The 21,378-nt window shown below is 38.7% G+C and overlaps 2 protein-coding genes across 2 annotated transcripts; one reads left to right on the plus strand and one right to left on the minus strand.

Annotated features, from left to right (window-relative positions):
• The first annotated feature begins 17,276 nt into the window (after nt 1-17,276).
• Nucleotides 17,277-18,647, plus strand: LOC103442098 (uncharacterized). The gene is made up of 5 exons (XM_008380847.4): nt 17,277-17,583; nt 17,718-17,807; nt 17,897-18,051; nt 18,144-18,245; nt 18,325-18,647. Exons 1-5 carry the CDS (start codon nt 17,479-17,481, stop codon nt 18,428-18,430), a joined length of 558 nt encoding a protein of 185 aa, XP_008379069.3. The 5' UTR covers nt 17,277-17,478; the 3' UTR covers nt 18,431-18,647.
• A 182-nt stretch (nt 18,648-18,829) lies between these two features.
• On the minus strand, nt 18,830-20,374 carry LOC103442097 (CASP-like protein 1F2). The gene is made up of 3 exons (XM_008380846.4): nt 19,665-20,374; nt 19,431-19,557; nt 18,830-19,336 (listed from the first exon to the last, which is right to left on the minus strand). The coding sequence occupies exons 1-3, from the start codon at nt 19,874-19,876 to the stop codon at nt 19,112-19,114; spliced, it is 564 nt and encodes a 187-aa protein (XP_008379068.1). The 5' UTR covers nt 19,877-20,374; the 3' UTR covers nt 18,830-19,111.
• Nucleotides 20,375-21,378: the final 1,004 nt, after the last annotated feature.

Raw genomic sequence — 21,378 nt, forward strand, 5'->3', positions numbered from 1 at the left:
CTGCAGGCTCCAATATTATTTCTATGTATTTTTATATTCATATCCAACTTTCCTTGTTAATTCGCTGAATGAAATAGTTGTTCAGACAAAATTTCCACACAATTAAGCAAGAGACTCATAATTAAATGACCATGTATGCATTGTATGCAAATTGCACGTTAAAATTGGTCAATAAATATGCTCCATATGTTATTTATAACCGATCCTTTTAGCTGCTTTGAAGGACTTATACGCCTCAGTGGACTGGATCATGGATGCATCTCAGAGCCAAGATTTGCTCTGCAACTGGAAACACTTGCCTCTCTTTATTTAGTGAACTATTTAACTGTATATTTTGTATACCTAATTATAATTTGATTGCAATACACCAAGTTGTGCTAGCGTGAGTTGAGACTCACACATCGGCAGATTACTAGGTTGATACGAGCTTCAATTATAAGCGATTTTAAAGGCCCTCGTCAATAACTAGTTTTTTTGGGGATGGTACCGATGTTGGTGCGCTTGTGCATTCCTTGAGTCGTTATAGTGTTGGTGACTAGCTGATTTTATTATTTTCAAATTAGTATAGAATCTAATGCGCAAATAGATTAATTGCTCTCATCATTCAGGCCTCGGTATTTTTCATGACCACCTTTAAACATACGTTGAAATTTGAATAGAGATAGAAGAGAAGATTATGACCTCACATATAAAGGTAAGAAGAACAAAATCTAACATGAAATCCTTCTCCTTTACCTACAAGTAATATGGAACACTACTACTAGTAATACTACTCCTCTCTAGATAATAGATATCCCTTTCTATTCCTTTTTCGTCTATCGATCCCTCACATCACCTCACCTCTCTCACTCAGCCGTGATCTCTAGGGGAACATGATTCCAGACTTTACCAGTGGCATCGGTCAAGTGTCAACCCATTAATTGAGAATTTGAGAATGGAGATGCCCTACATAAACCCCCTAATCTTGCAAGGTCAAATGCCTCCCCACGAAAACCATAACCACATCTCCACCCTTTCTTTTTTCATTGTTGACTCTGGATGAGGATCCTCTTCGAATCCTATTTGTGAGGATCCGGGGATCACTTCTGTTCGCGTCAGGAATTTCCGTCGGGGACGTTTCCTGGCCGACGAGCGCACAGCTCCCCGGGAGGTTGGCGCCGGTTGAGGGCTGCTGTCGGGTTTCTGCTTCACTGTCGGGCTTTGTCGGGCAAGCCTCATCGGGCAAGGCTTATCGGGCAAGACTCGTCAGGCACGGCTTGTCGGGCAAGCCTGGTCGTCTTGCAGGTTCCTATCTTTGTGGCTTATCAAGGGTCTGAGAGCTTTTAGGGAGAGGTAAGGAGAGGAGTTTACAAAGAGAAATCGATACTACAGCAAGGTTGAACAGGGTAGCAGAGCTATTACAAGGGTTTGAGTGAAGGCTTGTCTCGAGAATGATGAAGGCTTGGGCTGACTACAGCTTCGTTTTGAAGGCAAATCTGGCTTTGAGCAGAATTTGTGCTTGCATTTGTTTGTTTGTTTGAGTGTCTTTAATCCTGATTTCTCTTTCTTCTTTTATAGACAACTCAGCTTGGCCTCTTGTAGCAGCAGCCTTGCCCAAATGCAACTTGAGAGGCAGTGACTCATCAGCTTTTTTACTTGTTCTGCCATTATAAAGTACTTTATGGGCTGTATAGCTGGTCAGTCTATACCACTTGGCCTTTGGGTAGGTGAGCAAGTGGTCTTCATGAGCTGCACCAAGTCAGAAAAGCCCTTTTCTGCTTTCTGGGCTTTGGCTGGGCTTAGGCCGATTCTTCTTTTAGGCATCCTCTTGGGCCAGCCCCTTTCCTGAGCCCAAAGTTCAAGTTTTGATCTAAACAGTGCCCCCTTCAATTGATATTTAGCCTGGAATTCCAGGCGCCAATATTGATTGAATAGCTGCATGCGGCTGCACCCTTGCCCTTGGAACTTGTGTCTTCTAGATGAAATTAATGGCACCCGGAGTCTCTTGATCTTCTCACAACCCTTGAACTACTATCTAGTATTCTTTATAAATGTCAGCGCTCTCAACAAACCATCCTCGAACTCAACTTTCATTCTCCCCAAGTGTTTCTTCTTTCTGAGTTTCCTCCCAAAACTGTGGAATGAGTTCTTCATATTTTAAGCGGAGTTTCCTAAAATTCCCTTTCCGTGAGAAAAAGAGTTTTCATCAAATAATCGCTATCTCCAACACCTTTGGTCGAACACCCCGTTATCTCCAACACCCTTAGTCAGGCAGTTTCCTCACGAAGGCTTGCTTTCCTGCTTGCTACCGTAATAAGTCGGGTTTCACCATCACATACGGTGATAGTCTTGATTGAGGATCCTCTACCAGGCGTGTCTTGGCCGCACAACCCGATCACCTAATCGGGTTCCATCCATGAAGACATCGAAAAATCAGCTGAAGATATCATTGCATCCAGAAGGAGAATTGATTGTAATACGTCGGCTTTGAATCTTTTGTAAATTTCACCAATTTGGCGAAATGAAATATACATTATTTCAGCAACTCTTGTCTTTCCGTTTTCTTGAATGATTGATAAATATACACTGCACATTGATATCCCGAAGCTTGCTTTACCTTGCATCCTCTTCAATATAACAATCTCTAACATCCCACAACGTAGGACAATATTTCTTTAAGAATTTAACGTTAATGGGATGTTTCTGCCTGTTTCTTTCAAGGTCCGCCAAGTAATATCCTCCTCTATCCAAAACGCGACTAATCATGAAAGGACATTCCCATGTCGGGCTCTATTTTCCAAAGCCCCTGAGCTGAGCTCCTAGAGGGATGACTGTCTTCCAGACTAAATCCCCTTCCTTGAAAGACTTCATCTTTACCTTTTTGTTATAAGCTCGGGCAACAGCTTGCTTTCCTTTTTGAATCTGGTTCAAAGCTTCAATTCGGGCTACATCCAAATTTTCAATTCCTTGACACATGGCTTCGATGTACTCTTCACTATGTAACCCAAATTGATTTTGAATTCTGACAAAACTTACATTGATCTCCACGGGGAGTACTGCATCTTGCCCGAAAGTTAAAGCATAAGGAGTTGTCCCTGTTCCTGCCCTCTTGGAAGTTCTGTATGCCCACAAAGTGTTCCCCAGATTTTCATGCCACTTTTCTGGACTATCTATCACCATTCTTTTGATAATGTTGACCAGGATCTTGTTGCTGGCTTCTGCCTGGCCATTTGATTGAGGGTAGTACGAACTGGATTGGATCATCTTTATTTTGCACTTGCTTGCAAACTCCTCAACTTCTTTTGAAATAAAAGATGGCCCACGATCCGTTACTATAGTTTCGGGCACCCCATATCTGTGCAGAATCTTGGTCTCGATAAAATTCTTGACTACGGCTGAAGTTATGGATTTTACTGCTGATGCTTCCACCCACTTGGTGAAATAATTCGTTGCTACAATTATGAAAGTATGCCCTTTACTAGAAGCTGGATAGATTTGCCCGATGAAGTCCATCGCCCATCCTCTAAAGGGCCAAGGCTTGACTACTGGATTTAAAGGTACCGAGGGCACATGCTGGAGAGGTCCGTGCCTTTGACATTCTTCATAACCTTGGGCATAAGACTTGCAATCTTTTTCCATGTCGGGCCAGAAATAACCATACCTTCTAAGCAACCATCTCATCTTCGTTCCAGCCTGATGTGCTCCACATACTCCTTCATGTACTTCGGCCATTACCCTCATGGATTCTTCTTGGCCCAAGCATTTCAATAGTAACCCATATGGAGTTTTCCTTAGCAAGTTCTTCGCCCATAAGACATACTTGGTTGCTTGCTGTCTATCATTCTTGCTTGTAGGCGAAGAGGGATCCTTCAAATGATCAATGATAGGTGACATCCAATCTTCTATCTTGGCTTCTAGCACCATTATATCTAGACTGAATCCCTTTTCTAAGATCGAATGAAGGTTTCTTCTTTGGATCTCGACATCTACCCCATATATTCTCTCTTGTATTGGCACTCCTGAGGCTAGTTGTGCCATCTCGTTGGCCGCTAAGTTGGATCCCCTGGGAACATGATTGACTGATATCTCAGAATCCCAGAAACTCAGTAATTGCGTAGCCGCCAAGTAATACCCCGTCATGGTAATATGTCTGCACTTGAACTCCCCATTTAACTGGTTTATTACTAACTCTGAATCCCCAAAGACCTCTACCTCTACTGCCCACAGATCCATCAAGATTTCCAGACCAATTATTAAGGCTTCATACTCTGCCCGATTATTAGTATTTCCTTGGTAGTCTAGGAGAAATGAGTAATAATGATAAACCCCTTGAGGGTTTACAATCACAATCCCTGCTCCTGAAGCCTTCTGAGTGTGAGATCCATCAAAATACAGCTTCCAATGAGTGATCCAGAGACCAGTCACTCTTCTTATTTCTTACTGGACCCAATCTTCTTTGCCCAAGATATCTTTTCTTGGCGGGATCCAAATGCTAGTGACCTCCAGGCTTCCTGGGATATTGATTACCTCACTTTGAGATTCTTGATGCTCGGCCAGGAAGTCAGCAATTGCTTGGCCTTTGACTGCCCTTTGGGGTACATACTGAAAACTGAATTCTGATAATGCTAGAATCCATTTCCCAATCATTCTTGTTAGCATTGGCTTTGACAACATGCACTTGATCACATCTGTCTTGGCGATGATGTGCACGTGACAAGGTAACATGTAATGCCTTAGCTTACTGTCAGTGAAATATAGAGCCAAGCATAATCTCTCTACTGGGGAATATCTTGTTTCTACCTCGGTTAGAATTCTACTGAGGTAGTACACTGCCTGCTCCTTTCCGCCTTCATTATTTTGGGCTAGCAAACTCCCGATTGACTTTTCTGAGGCAGAAATATACAGCTTCAAGGGTTTTCCCCTTTGAGGTGGCACCAACACTGGTGGAGAAGTCAAATAGGCCTTGATGTTGTCAAAGGCCTGTTGGTGTGGTGGTCCCCACTCAAAGTTTTCTTTATCTTTCAATCTTAGTAAATGAGTCAGCGGCTGGATCTTACCTGCTAAATTAGCAATGAATCTCCTCAAGAAGTTAATTTTGCCCATTAGCCTCTGGAGTTGCACTTTGTTGGTGGGTGAAGGTGACTCCATTATTGCCCGAGATTTGTTCTTGTCCACTTCTACACCTCTTTGATGCACCAGGAATCCCAAGAAGTTGCCCGCTCTTACTCCAAACGCGCACTTCTTTGGATTCATCTTTAATTTGTGGATCATCATCCTTGCTAATGCTTGCCTGAGGTTTTCCAGATGCTGCTCTTCTGTCTTAGACTTCACCACTATGTTATCGATGTATACCTCCATGCTCTGGCCAATCAGATTGTGAAAGATGGCATTCATTGCCCTTTGGTAAGTTGCACCAGCATTCTTGAGCCCGAATGGCATGACCAGATACTCATATGCCCCCACATGACCGGGACACCTAAAAGCTGTTTTGTGTATATCTTCTGGAGCCATCTTTATCTGATTATACCCGGCATTCCCATCCATAAAAGATAAGACTTTATGTTTTGCTACTGCATCTATGGATAAATCGGCCATGGGCATGGGATACTCATCTTTTGGTGTAGCGCTATTAATATTTCTGTAATCCACACAACATCGTACTGCTTTTGTTATAGCTTTTAAAACGGGTACAATGTTGGCCAACCACTCCACATATTTGGCTGGTCTGATAAAGCCAGCTTTTACTAGCCTTTCAATCTCTTCTTTGACCTTTTCTTCTATCTCCTTTGACATCCTTCGTGGTGCTTGCTTAACAGGTTCATTCTATGTTCCACCAAGGCTGAATCTAAACCTGGCATCTCAGTATAATGCCAAGCAAAACAGTCTTTGAATTCTTGCAAAAGGCAGATAATCTTTGCCCGATCATCAACCCCCAATAAACCACTAATTTGTATTGGTCTTGGATCCTCCTCTGTCCCTAGATCAATAACTTCCAGAGGATCTTGGACTTCTGGTGGTGGCTTATCTGGTTCTACACACAAAAATTTGACTAGCTCCGGGCTCTCGGGCAAGTCGTCTGGCCCATCTAGGTCATAAATGCACTCAGCCATTTGAATGGCCTTTTCCAATTCTTCTCTGCAAGATTCTTCCTTGCTTTCATGCTGGCTGGTTGAAGTTCCCATCTGCCATTCCTGCTCTTCTTTGTCCAAGAGCTCCCTTTCTTGCCTTATTCCCTTCCCATATACCAACAGTCTTTTAATCAGGGATCTGACTGCCATTACCTGATCTTTCTTCTTTTGTTCAGTCATTGATGGTGTAGGGGATTTGGGAGGATACAAGGTCTATCCCACTCTTTTCTAGTAAAGAGCATTCCTTGTTCCAAAAGCTTTTGGGCCATCACCTTGGTAGGGCGGCTGTTCTCATCAGCTCCTGAACACTTCAAGATTCCTACGTTGGGGTTGTAGAAACTTGCTTCCGCAACATTAGCTGTGGGGAGAAATGGCCGTAATTCGGCCTCTACCATCTCGCAAAAGCCTGGTCCTTCTGTGCCCGCTTCATGATAAACAGCCACTTGTTGATGAAGAGTTGAGGGTATGGCTAGACTTTGATGGATCCAATCTCTTCCGAGTAAGGCTCCATAAGTGGAGGTGCAGTCCACCACAAAGAATGCCAACATGATCTGTTTAGATCCCAAATCCACTTCTAAAGGCAATATCTCATGAGTTTTGGTGATAGCGCCCGAGAAGCTAGAGACCGTGAGGTCTGTAGGAATAAGATCCTCCGTGCCTCTTCCCATTTTCCTCATTTGCTTGGATGGTAACACATTAACAGCTGCCCCCCCATCAATTAAAATTCTTTTGAATGGCACCCCTTCCAAATGAGCAACAACATATATGGGCTTCAGATGATTGGCCAACGAGATGTTCGAGCGGCTAAACACCATTTCGTCTGTATAAATCCTGAAAGGACCATCTTTGGACGCTTCAGCGGATTCAGCCTTGCCCGACTCTCCTTCTTCGACTACCTCCATATTGACATGTGTCATCATTGGCTCAGTTGTCAAGTAATCACCCTCCATAGTAGCGGGCTGATCAGGTCTGGCACCAAACATGGCGGATAATACATACGCCATGTTGATATGAAAATTACTAGGCTCGGGCAGATCTTCTTTCTTGCCCCCAATCTGGTCCATGAATTCATCTAACCAAGCCATCGCATCTGCTGGAAGTAGTGGTTCCAATGTCCTTTCTTGTTGATCCATGCCGGCATACAGCGTTTGCTTTGGAATTTCACCAAAAGGATCTACCAATGGCAGAGAAGGCGGTCTCCTTTCAGACAAAACAGTTACATCCGGCTTCCATCCGGGAGTTGGTACCATTATTAGATCTTCTTGAGCCCGCCTCAAGATCCTATACTTCCCAGGGTGTTGGTTCTGCGGCACGTGATTCCCCTCGCCTTCTGTCTTGCTACTGGCCTTTTCCACCTCTTTCTTTCTTCTCCAGCGGAGCTGACTACTTCCCCCAGATGATGTCTTCTCCAATTTTTGATTTTAGGAGGCTTCAGATGTTGCGGGGGTCTTCAGGGAATTCATGTAGGCTTTGTGCTGCCTTTGAACTTTTCTGACCATGGAGGCTCCCATTTGTTTGGTAGGCTGTTAATTCTTTCCAACTACGTACCATTTTCACCCGAGGTGGGTAGGATTTCCTTTTCTGACAAGATTTGTTATCCCATCAATCCTCTTGATTTCCTTCCCTATATGGCCATATTGAGGATGATCTGCATCCCTCCGTGTTTTGGCCTCCATATCTTCTGCCTCTTCAGAAGCTTCATGGTTTCAGAATACTTCTGATAAAGCTTTGGGTTGGGAATCACCTCCTAATCGTTGAAAAACGCTTCGGGAATTGTCTTTTCTTGTAGCCTGCTTGATCTTTTCGTGGGCTTCTCTCCTTTCATCTTCTTCTTTCCTCCTGATTAGTTCATGATCAATGAGGATTCCAGCTGGGGGAATTTCGAGCTCACACTCGCATTGGCACTTACTACACATAACCATCCCCTTGATTATGGCTGCTTTTGGATATTCGGGCGATTTGATTACCCTTCCTGTAGGTTTTTTAGCCAGTCTTCCTTCCTCCACTTCCCTTGTGATTTTTTCTTTTCCCTTCTCAGCCCATGCCATACTGATCATATTTATAGGGGCCTCTGAGAAGGGAACTGCAGGTTTGTCCACCACCAACTCTTCTGGCTGGCTGGTTTTAAGTCTCTTTCCCTCGGGAGAAACCAAGTCTGTTTCTTTTCTGGAGCCTGTGGAGGCTTTCTCCAATCTTTGCAACATCTGTAGCAACGTGGTTTTCAAATCTTCTGGCATTTTGACATATATCTTCTGATCAAATGTATCCCATCGAGCGTGCCAAAACTATGTTCGCGTCAGGAATTTTCGTCGGGGACGTTTCCTGGCCGACGAGCGCACAGCTCCCTGGGAGGTTGATGCCGGTTGAGGGCTGCTGTCGGGCTTCTGCTTCACTGTCGGGCTTTGTCGGGCAAGGCTTATTGGGCAAGACTCGTCAGGCACGGCTTGTCGGGCAAGCCTGGTCGTCTTGCAGGTTCCTATCTTTGTGGCTTATCAAGGGTCTGAGAGCTTTTAGGGAGAGGTAAGGAGAGGAGTTTACAAAGAGAAATCGATACTACAGCAAGGTTGAACAGGGTAGCAGAGCTATTACAAGGGTTTGAGTGAAGGCTTGTCTCGAGAGGGATGAAGGCTTGGGCTGACTACAGCTTCGTTTTGAAGGCAAATTTGGTTTTGAGCAGAGTTTGTGCTTGCATTTGTTTGTTTGTTTGGGTGTCTTTAATCCTGATTTCTCTTTCTTCTTTTATAGACAACTCAGTTTGGCCTCTTGTAGCAGCAGCCTTGCCCAAATGCAACTTGAGAGGCAGTGACTCATCAACTTTTTTACTTGTTCTACCATTATAAAGTACTTTATGGGCTGTATAGCTGGTCAGTCTATACCACTTGGCCTTTGGGTAGGTGAGCAAGTGGTCTTCATGAGCTGCACCAAGTCAGAAAAGCCATTTTTCTGCTTTCTGGGCTTTGGCTGGGCTTAGGCCGATTCTTCTTTTAGGCATCCTCTTGGGCCAGCCCCTTTCCTGAGCCCAAAGTTCAAGTTTTGATCCAAACAACTTCATCGTGTGGTCAATTTTCGTCAGGTATTGTTTGTGTTTAATTTTAAATTAAAAAAAAAACTCAAAATGATTTTTGGCCGCAAGATGACAGATGAACGGACACAATGTAGTAATCTCCGGAATCCTCACAAATAGAATCCGGATGGGATCCTATCCAGTTAACTCTAGCTCAATCTCATCAACTTATGGTTTTAAAAAAATGATTTCCAACACTAATTTTTTCTCCTCATACTTCTATTTATATGTGGTCTTTAATTTTCTTTTAGTTTGAGATATGTAAGGGCGATCTTGCATACAACCGATTGTGTGCAATCTTGCATGTCTCACAAATTGGCGAGGCCAAGATCAAAATAGATTTGAAAACGTGGATTATAACTCAGTTTTTGTGAAAATTTTGAAACTTTTAGTTTTAGGAAATGTTTTGCAAGAGCTAAGGAAAATGTTGTAAGACCTTTAGATGTGATCCTACCATTTATTAGGTCCCGAACTTTTTTTTTATTGGTTTTCAAAGTTGGAAAAAAAATATATAAACTAATAGTGGGGCCCTCAAAAATAATTTTTTATGTGTCAAAAATCTTTGTAAAGTCCTAAACTAATATTAAGAAATATGTGGTGTTTGAGAATGACTCGAATTTTGACTTATAATGAATCTTGTTGATTTTTTAAGTCTCGAATTTTGATGTTGTAAGACCTTTGAATGTGATCCTACCATTTCTTAAGTCTCGAAATTATTTTTATTGATTTTTAAAGTTGATAATTGAAAAGGTAAACTAAACTAATAGCGCGGCCCTCAAAAATATTTGTAGGTGTCGAAAATATTGGGAATGTCCTAATATTAATTTTAGGAAACATTTGGGGAGACGAGAATGACTCAAATATTGACTTATAATTAATAAATTTTGGAAAATTTTCCAAAATCGTTTTGAAAACATGGGTTGTAACACACAAATTTTGTGACATAGTTAACATTTTTAGTTTTTGGAAATATTTTGCGTGGGAGCTCAATGAAATGTTACAAGACATTTGGATGTAATCCTACCATTTATTAAGTCACATAACTATTTTTTATTGATTTTTAAAGTTGAAAAATAAAAAAATAATATACACTAATAGAGGGCCCCCAAATATATTTTGTGTGTTGAAATTTTTCGGGATGTCCTAAATTAATTTTAAGAAGTATGTCGTGCGACAAGAACGACTCGATTTTAGGCTTATCATGAATTTTGTAAAAATTCCCAAAATTGATTTGAAAACGTAGGTTATAACTCACAGTTTTTGTGAAAAAGTTGAAATTTTTAGTTTTAGGAAATATTTTATGAGGTAGCTAAGGAAAATGTTTCAAGATCTTTGGATGTGATCCTATCATTTATTAGGCCATGAGACTATGTTTTTATTGACTTTTGAAGTTGAAAAAGAGAAAAATAATATAAAATAATATTGGGGCAACTAAATATTTTCTTTGTGTTGAAAAATATTGGATAATGTCCCAAATTAATTTTAAAAAATATGGTGCAAAGAGAAATTGACACACCCCTACCCGGAATGTCCACTAGGACTCCGAATCGAGCTATGTTGGCCGACACCTGAAAGGTGACGAAGCCATAAAGTGTGATGATGTGGAAAAATGTGAATAAATTTAAACTTAAGAGTGCCTAAATACTAGAGTGCACCGGTGAGCGGGAATGAACCCACTTTACACGTGACGTTATAGCATAAGCAAGTACAAAAGAGTGAATTAAGAATCGTACCCTCGAAATAATCTCCAATACTAAGAATCGCCACGAATCTTCGACGATAAGAAAACTCAGCTAATAAGACTTGGAGGGTGAAGACAAGACAAATGTGAGTGGCCCTTGTAGACATCGAAATTTCGGTAAATAAATGTTGACCGATAAATCAAAGTTTCAACGCTCATGCATTACATAAATTTTACACGTAGTGTGTGTCTAAACAAAAAATCGAAATAAGTTGGAAAAGTCATCAAACAGGACACGTGTCAACACTTGGCAGAAACGACTTATTTCATCTGGAATATTATATTCAAAATTAGGCCTTGGAAATTTCTATAAATATAAGGCTAATTCATTCATTTGAGGGGAGGAATTCATATTACACCTTGAAGCTCTGAAGCTCTGAAACTCCGAAGCTCTCAAGCAAATCCCGAAGGATCAAGAAAGCCCTTTTCGTTCTTCATCAAATCTTCCTTCAAGATCAAGCCCCGACGGCCCTTGAGGAAAGTGTTCTTCGTTCTTCGTTCATCGTTCTTCCAAGATCAAGCCCCGACGCCCCTTGGATCAACAAGCCACCGTTCTTCAAGATCAAGCCCAAAAGCCCTTGAAGATCCGTTCATCACTGTTCTTCAAGATCAAGCCCAAAAGCCCTTGAAGACCCGTTCATCACCGTTATTCAAGATTAAGCCTCAACGGCCCTTGAAGAAACACTCATCCTCAAGATCAAGCCCCAACGGCTCCTTGAAGATCCGCTCAAATCCATCTTCAAAGATCAAGCCCACGGCCCCTTGAAGAAACTTCCAACAGTTCATCCAAGATCAAGCCTCGACGACCCTTTGATCAACGAAATATCCACAAATCAATACCTTACGGAGATTGAATCAGAGGATCAAATTTAAGAGAGATTGTAACCCAAAATCATCAAATACAAATATTATTTTGTGCACGTTGTTCTTGTCTCTTTCGTTTCAGGAATTTTCCGTGTTCACAACCCTGTAAATAAAATTTTAATAGAACCCATATAAAACATTATAACCCATCGCTACAACACCTGTATAATTTCCAGAAAATATCATAAATATATCACAATACAGCATCTCGTCAGCGATATCAAATAATCATGTGATTAATAACTCATACTAGTACACAAGTCGGAGTCACCTATGGTGACCTGTACGACTTACCCATATCTCATCACATATACTAGTTCATCACATATTTCATCACATATGCTAGTTTATCACATATTCATCACATATGCTAGCTCATCACATATTCATCACATATGCTAGCTCATTACATATTCATCACATATACTAGCTTATCACATATTCATCACATATGCTAGCTTATAAGTCGGAGTCACCTCTAGTGACCTATACGACTTATCCATATCTCCTCATATATCTCATTAATCATTGCTAGCATATAAGTCGGAGTCACCTATAGTGACCTATACGACATATTCGTATCTCATCGCATATGCAAATGATATGTCAGCCAGATCCACCTCTTGTGGCCTGTACGGCTAAGTCCATAGCTCATATCTCACTCTAGCCGGAGTCACCTCAAGTGACCTATACGGCACTACGCCTGCACACGAGTCGGAACCACTGTAGTGGTTCCGACTTATATTTCACCCAATTTTATCGCTTGGCTATTATGAGAGAATAGAATTGAGCATAATTATATTTCACCCAATATTGTCGTACAAACCTTTGTTTTAGTGGTTCTGACTTATGTGCAGTATATTGCCGTATAAGTCATTGTAATGACTTCGGCTAGATTGACTTTTGAGCTATGAATTCAGCCGTACAAACCACCTCAGGGGTTCCGGCTAACATATCATATTTCCATGAAATCATTCTTACCTGGATTGTTTACTTTGTTATATTTTGGCATGGCATACATATGAATATGATTATGTGAGCATGAATTGAATTGTTATTATTTCAGATATATATATATATATATATATATATATATATATATATATATATATGTATATGTGCTTATATCTTAATTCTGGGAAAATCTTACATGTTTTACAGCGAAAGGTTAGTATGTTGATAAATGAAATGATTTTGTAAAACATTTGTTTTTGCCCACTCACGTTTTCTGTTTTGCACCCCTCCAGGTTTTAAGTAAGCTTGTTGTTGGTGGCTTGAGGATGTCGGCAGTTCTGACTTATCCAAATAATAGTAGGACATTCCTGGTACTGTATAATTAGTATTTGTCCTACTGGACTGCACCTAGACTTTTATGCTCTGATTAGGAGTGTTTACTGTTGGAACTAACTTCTATCACTTTCTGTTTAGTAGTGCACTCTAGTAAGTTGGTTTTCAATTATTCGTATATTTCTTATCTTTATTGCTTCCGCACTGTGCACATGGCTACGTCACTCTCACGTGACGGCCATCATGCCTTGATCTCGGTCGAGATGTGTCAGGTTGTTACAGAATTACTCGAATTTTGGCTTATAATGAATCTTGCAAAAATTCTAAAAATTGATTTGAAAACATCGGTGTTTTGTGAAAAAATTGAAATTTATAGTTTTAAGAAATATTTTGTGTGAGAGTTAGGGAAAATGTTGCAAGATCTTTGGATGTGATACTACCATCTATTAGGCCCATAAATTATTTTTTACATATGTTTAAAATTAAAAATAGAAAAAATAATAAATAAACCAATAGAAGGCCCCCCAAATATATTTTTATGTGTCAAATGTTTGAAGATTCCTAAAATTAATTTTAGGAAGCATGGGGTGCAACAAGAATGATTCCAATTTTGGCTTATAATGAATCTTTTAAACATTCTCAAAATCAATAAAAAAACGTAGGTTATAACTCATAGTTTTTGTGAAAAAAAATTGAAATTTATAGTTCTAGGAAATATTTTGCATAGGAGTTAAGGAAAATGTTGCAAGACCTTGGATGTGATCCTACCATCTATTATGTCCACAAACTATTTTTAACTCACTTTTAAGTTGAAAAATAGAAAACTAATAATAAACCAATAGAGGGCACCCCCAAATACATTTTTATGTGTCGAAAATGTACGGAATATCCTAAAATTAATTTTAGTAAACATGGGGTGCAAAGAGAATGACTCAAATTTTGGCTTATAATGAATCTTGTAAAAATTCTCAAAATCAATAAGAAAACGTGGGTTGCAAATCATAGTTTCTGTGAAAAAATTGAAATTTATAGTTTTAGGAAATATTATGTGTAGGAGTTAAGGAAAATGTTGCAAAACCTTTGGATGTGATCCTACCATCTATTAGGTCCCAAAACTTTTTTTTTTTTTTTGACACGTTTATAAAGTTGAAAAATAGAAAAATGATAATAAACCAATAGAGTGCCCCCCAAATACATTTTTATCCGTCGAAAATGTAAGAAATGTCCTAATATTAATTTTAGTAAACATGGGGTGTGACGAGAATGAGTTAAATTTTGGCTTATAATGAATCTTGTAAAAATTCTCAAAATCGATAAGATAACATGGGAACTCATAGTTTCTGTGAAAAAAAATTGAAATTTATAGTCTTACGAAATATTTTGTGTAGGAGTTTAGGAAAATGTTGCAAGACCTTTGGATGTTATCATACCATCTATTAGGTCCCGAAATTATTTTTTACTTATTTTTAAAGTTGAAAAATAGAAAAATAAATATAAACCAATTTAGGGCCCCCCAAATATATTTTTTGCATAAAAAATGTTTGGAAGGTCCTAAAATTAATTTTAGAAAACATGTGATGCAACAAGAATGACTCAAATTTTGGCTTATAATGAATCTTATAAAAATTCTCAAAATCGATAAGAAAACGTGGGAACTCATAGTTTTTGTGAAAAAAAATTCAAATTTATAGTTTTAGGAAATAGTTTGCTAAGGAGTTAAGAAAAATGTTGCAAGATCTTTAGATGAGATCCTACCATCTATTAATTCCCGAAACTATTTTTAATGATTTTTAAAGTTGAAAAGGAGAAAAATAAATATAAACTAATAGAGCCCCCCCCCCCCCAAAATATATTTTTATGTTTCAAAAAATGTTCAGAATGTCTTAAAATTAATTTTAAGAAACATGTGGTGCGACGAGATGGACTCGAGTTTCCGCTTATTTGTAAAAAAATTCAAAATCAATTAGATTATGTGGGTTATAACTCACAGTTTTTGTGAAAAAATTGAAAATCCATAAGAATTAAGGAAAATGTTGCAAGATCTTTGGATGTGATCCTACCATCTATTAGGTCCCAAAATTATTTTTTACTGATTTTAAAGTTGAAAAATAGAAAAATAAGTATAAACCAATAGAGGGTCCCCCAAATACATTTTGATGCATCCAAAATGTATGGAATGTCCTAAAATTAATTTTAGTAAACATAAGGTGTGACTATAATGACTCAGATTTTTAACTTATAATGATTCTTGTAAAAATTCTCAAAATCAATCAGATAACGTGGGTTATAATTCACATTGTTTGTGAAAAAATTGAAATTTCTAGTTTTGGGAAATATTTTGCGTAGGAGATAAGGAAAATGTTGCAAGACATTTAGATGTGATCCTACTCTATATTAAGTCCCGAAACTATTTTTTAACACATTTTAAAGTTGAAAATAGAAAAATAATAATAAATCAATAGAGTTTTTATGCGTAAAAATGTTTGGTATGTCCTAAAATTAATTTAGAAAACATGGGGTGTGACGAAAATGACTCAAATTCTGGCTTATAATAAATCTTGTAAAAATTCTCAAAATCGATAAGAAAATGTGGGTTATAACTCACAGTTTTTGTGAAATATTGAAATTTATAGTTTTAAGGAACATTTTACATAGGAGTTAAGGAAAATGTTGTAAGACCTTTATGCGATCCTACTATCTATTAGGTACCAAAATAATTTTTTACTCACTTTTGAAGTTGAAAAAAAGAAAAATAAATATAAACCAATAGAAGAACCCCCCAAGGGTTTTTATCACAAATGGTCCCTAAAATTGACCCACTCCATCAAGATGACATCTGAAATTGAAAATTGATCAATGTAGTCATTGAAAATGAATGTCGCAAATCAATGTGATATTTCCATCAAAATTCCGTAAAAAATTCTATTATGTGCTGATGTGGCACATAAATGGATTCCACGAGTTTAATTAAATATTGTCATTTAAGTTAAAAACATTTAAATAATAAAAAAACAAGTTTTTATTTTTATTTTTTAATTTAAAACTCAAAAATTAAAAAGGAAAAAAAAGATGACTACCACTCCAGGTCCCCAACCTCCAGATCGAAGCCATCGGCGTCGGCAACATGGTCTTCTTCGACACCCACATACCACCAAGTTCCTCATCTCCCCATGAATAACATCCACGCTGCCCTCGTCCACTTCAAGCTCGAGTCCTCCATCAAGTCTGCTCCCCCATTGCCCTCAACGCTTAGCAAATTTCCTATTCATCTTCTTGTTGGACTACGGCCTATTCCGCGAAAACCTCAGAGTCTTCGACACCGGCAATGACCTCCGTTACTTCAACCTCTTCCACGCCCAGACTGTCGACGTTGACATTAACATGGTCTTGTTGGAAACGGATTGGCCGTCCAAAGGCGACTCGGTTTATGTAGACTCGGGTGGGCCGGAAGGGAAGAAGACGATGAACAGTCATCTTCTTCTTTTTTTAATTATAAAAATTAAAAATATTTTTTATTATTTAAATACTTTTAATCATAATATTTTATTAAATTTATGGGACCCAGTTATGTGCCACGTCAGCACATAACTGAACTTTTGATGGAATTGTAAAAGAATGACCACATTGATTCGCAACATGTATTTTTAGGGACTACATTGATTGATTTTCAATTTCAGGGACCATCTTGATGGAGTATGTCAATTTCAGAGATTATTTGTAATAAAAACCCAAAAAAATGTTTTTATGTTTAAAAATGGTTCGGAATGTCCTAAAATTAATTTTATGAAACATGCGACGAGAATGACTCAAATTTTGACTTATAATAAATCTTGTAAAAATTCTTAAAATCTATTCCAAAACGCAGGTTATAACTCACAGTTTTTGTGAAAAAATTGAAATTTATTGTTTCAGGAAATATTATGTGTGAGAGTTAAAGAAAAATGTTGCAAGACCTTTGGATATGCTCTTACCATCTATTATTTTTTGGGAACTTTAACGAAAAGCACCCGGTATTGTTTACTTTAACGAAAAACCACATTTTTACACTAAAAAGTCAATTCTGCTACTATTCACTTTACTCTTTATTTTGTCCTTATCATTAAAACTCAAAACTTTCAAGCCATTTTCATTAGTTTTCTTTATTTTTACTTATTTTTTAAGTCGAAAAAAATAGAAAAGTAAATATAAACTAATAGAGGGCCCCCAATATTTTTGTGCCAATCAATATAAAAGGAAGTCAGATCTGAGAAAAGATAGAGAATGAAGGAAGGAGATGTTGTGAGGCTGTGATTGAGTATAGATATTGATTTGGAGTGGAGAAACATGAATTAGATTAGTCTTAAGTTAACTAAGACAGTAATTGCTGCTAATAAGACTGAGAGGTAAATTTACAGATTTACTGATCTTAATGAAAAATGCAGGGAACAGAAATCCAGCTTGGCTTAGCTGTTGAATGTCAGAAGGCCACACTATCAGTTAAAAGGAGATTGGCATGTGAACAGTTGACCTATTTTAGTCAGGTTTGTATTTATGCTGTAATCATTCATTAGTTCAATTCAAACATACAGCTTATGCTTCTTTCGGATTTACTTAAACGTCTGCAATTATATGCTAAGTTTCTGTATACTGTGTTTGTTCTGTTTTTCGAGATCAGGCCTATCACTGCTTGTCAGGATGTGACATGAATAACTGGTGTGAGAAGAAGCATATCTGGTTCCTCAATTGGAAATTTCCCGAGTCAAAGGTTTTAAGTCGATATTGATATGAAATTGTTCCCCTTTCTGCATATATACAATCAATATGTATGTATATCATATGTAAATGTCTGTGCAGGCTGCATCGTATTACTATCACGGTCTGATCCTTGACATGGGCAATGAACCGTCCTGCCACGTTAGCGCTGCATGTTGTTTTCTTGCGGCGGAAGAACTTCTATCAGAGAGCAGGAAGGCTTGCTTAACCTTTTGCCTTGCAGCTCCAGTTACCAGGTGGATATTATTGACCATTCTTGTTCCTTTTTCATAAGTTTTAATTGCCTTGATGTTCTTGATTTATTTATTTTATTTGTTTCTAAATTCAGGGCTCCTCCACTCTGGGGAGCTATGAGGCATTTGCATCAGAAAATTCCTGAAGTTGCAACAAGGAAATCCCAGATGTATGGCTACCTTTTAGAACAAGAAAAGTAAGGGGCCATTATTTTCTGTATCTTCCTCTATTATCTAAGTCCCCAAAACATCTAATTAACCTTAGTGCGGATGCAGGGTTCTACAAACATTGCCTGACCTGCCAGAATTTCAACTGTCATTAAGACCTGATGACTATCATCTACCCGATATCGACCCGGCCTGGGATTCCGAAAAGTGGTAAGCTGAAGGCCAGACCTTGAAAGCGCACCCAAAAGACAGCGAAGACGAGACAGAGACTCCAGAGTGATCCTTTTAGTCCAGTATTAATCATGTTATTAGTGACTTAAACATACAAAGGGGTCATCTGTTAGTGACAAGCTTGTTGAATTAAATGGCATGTCCTTTTTTGTTACACTGACAAGTTACCTAATTGCAATCGACGTGGCTAGGGAATTAAATACTGCCCCAACTTATTTTCTTAAGTTGTCAACGACCCAAATAAATGTCCTCCCTTCAAACTTGGAAGGAAACAAGACGAACCTACCTACAACAGGACGTCATTGTGGGGCATTCTTATTGCTGCGTTCCGGTTACAGGTAAGTTTTTCTCGTTAGGAGAAGAAAGGCAAGAAAGCTCCAAATAGGCAAATAGTTTGTGCAACATTTCCTAATCCAAAGAAGCCACAAGTTCCTCAACCATCAAGGAGACAGTAAGTACAAATAAATACGATTAAGTAGCCATAATTTCTACAGGGGTAATATGTAAACTAAACCGTTAAGAAACCATATGTACATGCAGCACAAGTTTGCAAAGGTCCCAAATGCTAATTAACAAGACATAGCAAATTGATCAACTGTGATATTTTCGATGTCGTTTTCGGATGATGGATGGGATACATCTCTTGTAAATTGTATTGGCGAGTTCATTCAGTAGGGCGAGGCATGAGATTGTGAGCACCCATGAGAGTGAGAAGCAAGTAGGCAGAGAAAGCCAAGTAAGAAAACACAAGAGAGACGGTCATTTTGTTGCAGAACTCCTTCACATAACCGCACGTTGGCTGCCAAGTCATTTTCTTCTCTCCATACTTCCCCACGTACCCGATTGCCGTCGCCGCTGCGCATCCGGATATCATTAGCACCATCAACGCCTGCGATACAAATTACAATTAATTAACGTTACAATTTATAACGGGAACTGTTGTTGGAACTGCAAAAAAAAGTCGAGGGACGCAATTTGCTAACCGTGTCGTGCAAGAAGAGAAAGAAGTAGTTTTTGAGGTGTTGATATGCTGGACGGCTTAAGAAGGATACAAAGATCAATGAGAGCACTGAGAAGGTACACACCACAACATTAGCACCAACCAAGAACCTGTGACAACAGAGACACCCAAAAGGAAGTTAATAAATAAATAAAAATGATCATATCTGTTGTAAAAAATTGGATCTTTGATTTGTTTTTTGGATCTGGGAGTGTACCTGAAGGCAGTTGAGTAGGAGTAGTGAGCTTTGAACTCGAGTCCGAACACGACGACGGATTGGCCGTTGGTGACTGTAACGGAGATGGCGATGAGTGTGAAGAATATGGCTGTGATTCTGAGAGCAACTTGAGCGGTCAACGGAGTCATCATCCGCCGTGTACCGCCTGAAGAAGTGACTTGGAGCACGGAGGAGCTCTTCTCTGAGGCCATTTCGATTCGATGGTGGGTTGTTTGACTCTAACCAACGGATACAGAACACGGAAACAGAACAGGGGGAGCCTAAATACAGCAGAAATGCAAGAGTCTTTTATCAAATGTGGAAAAAGCCAGAGAAAATGGGATTGCGAGGGGCGGTTGGCAAAGAGCAAGGTGGAGAAAATCCAGTGGTGAACTGTGATCAGAGGGTTTTGGAGATGGTAATAAGTGAGTCCAACCTAACTGGGACGGACAAAGGAAATGCCTTTATAAATGGGTCCTTTGTCCAAATTTAAAGGCAAATTCTGAGAAAAAAGGGACCCGGGGGATTTTGGATTTTGGATTTTGGTGGAGGGTCAATGACTTTTACAAAACTCAACAAGTGAGACACGTTAAAACACTTACACTTCTCTTCTGTATTTTAGTTCTTCTAGCACACTGTACTTACTTTTTTTTGGTGAACGGAGGGGGCGAAGACATCCATACCAAACTTAAGCCATATCATTAATAACAATAAAGCGATCCATATGGACTTTTGCAAGACCATCCGTTAAATACTACATAAGCTATTGGGGAGGGAGCTAAAAAATGTACGAACCAAGGTCCAAACTATAACTCTATTTGGCTAGCTGATCTGCAATATTGTTCAATTTCATGAAAATATATTTTAGCTCATTCTCTTGGATGAACACCTTTGATTCAGATGATCTTCCTCACAAACAAAAGGATGTACACAACTTAATCAGGTGCACGTGATATGATATGATGGAAGTTATTGTGTTTCACTACTCTCTAGTTAGGGGAAAATTACGTAGTTAAATAAAATAAATTGAATTGATACGAAACATACAGCTCAAATAAAATGCAAAAAATGTCAAATAACTTAACCCAAAAGCAAATATGATTTTGTTTTCTAAGACTGGGTAAGGTAAATTAAATTATTCATGGTTGAATTAGTGGCAAATTACACAATAAGTTAAAATAAATTGATTTGATGTGAAACCTAACGCTCCAATAAAATGGCAAAAACAGCAAGTAACTTAACCCAAAACCAAAAGCAATCTGGTTTTATTTTCTAAGACTAGGCAATTACATTAATCTCACAATCTTAAAAGATATGCAATGATGTGATTCTAACATACGAGGTCCACGATATATAATGAATTGTCATGCAAGCCAAGTATTCTTCATTTAGACCCAAACATAGGACTCAACCGAAACTAAAGAGTAACTATTACAGAAACGCAGTGACGGAGCCAACATAGGGTCATTGGTTGTTATTGACCCCAATAACTTTAAAAATCCTATGTATATTTACTTGTATATTGTATTTGACCTCTACAAACAACTCAGACAAACTAAATTACGACATCCTCATCCTACTTCTTCTATTTTCTTCTATTATATTTGTCTTCATTTTCTCTCTTCTTGTGTGAAATGTTATAGTTGAAAAGCCTTGAAAGTCTTCAACATTACTCCATAATATCCTGCATCCACCCTCAACAAGCATGTACAAG

Source organism: Malus domestica, chromosome 09 (assembly GCF_042453785.1).
Source record: "Malus domestica chromosome 09, GDT2T_hap1".
Taxonomy (NCBI): domain Eukaryota; kingdom Viridiplantae; phylum Streptophyta; class Magnoliopsida; order Rosales; family Rosaceae; genus Malus; species Malus domestica.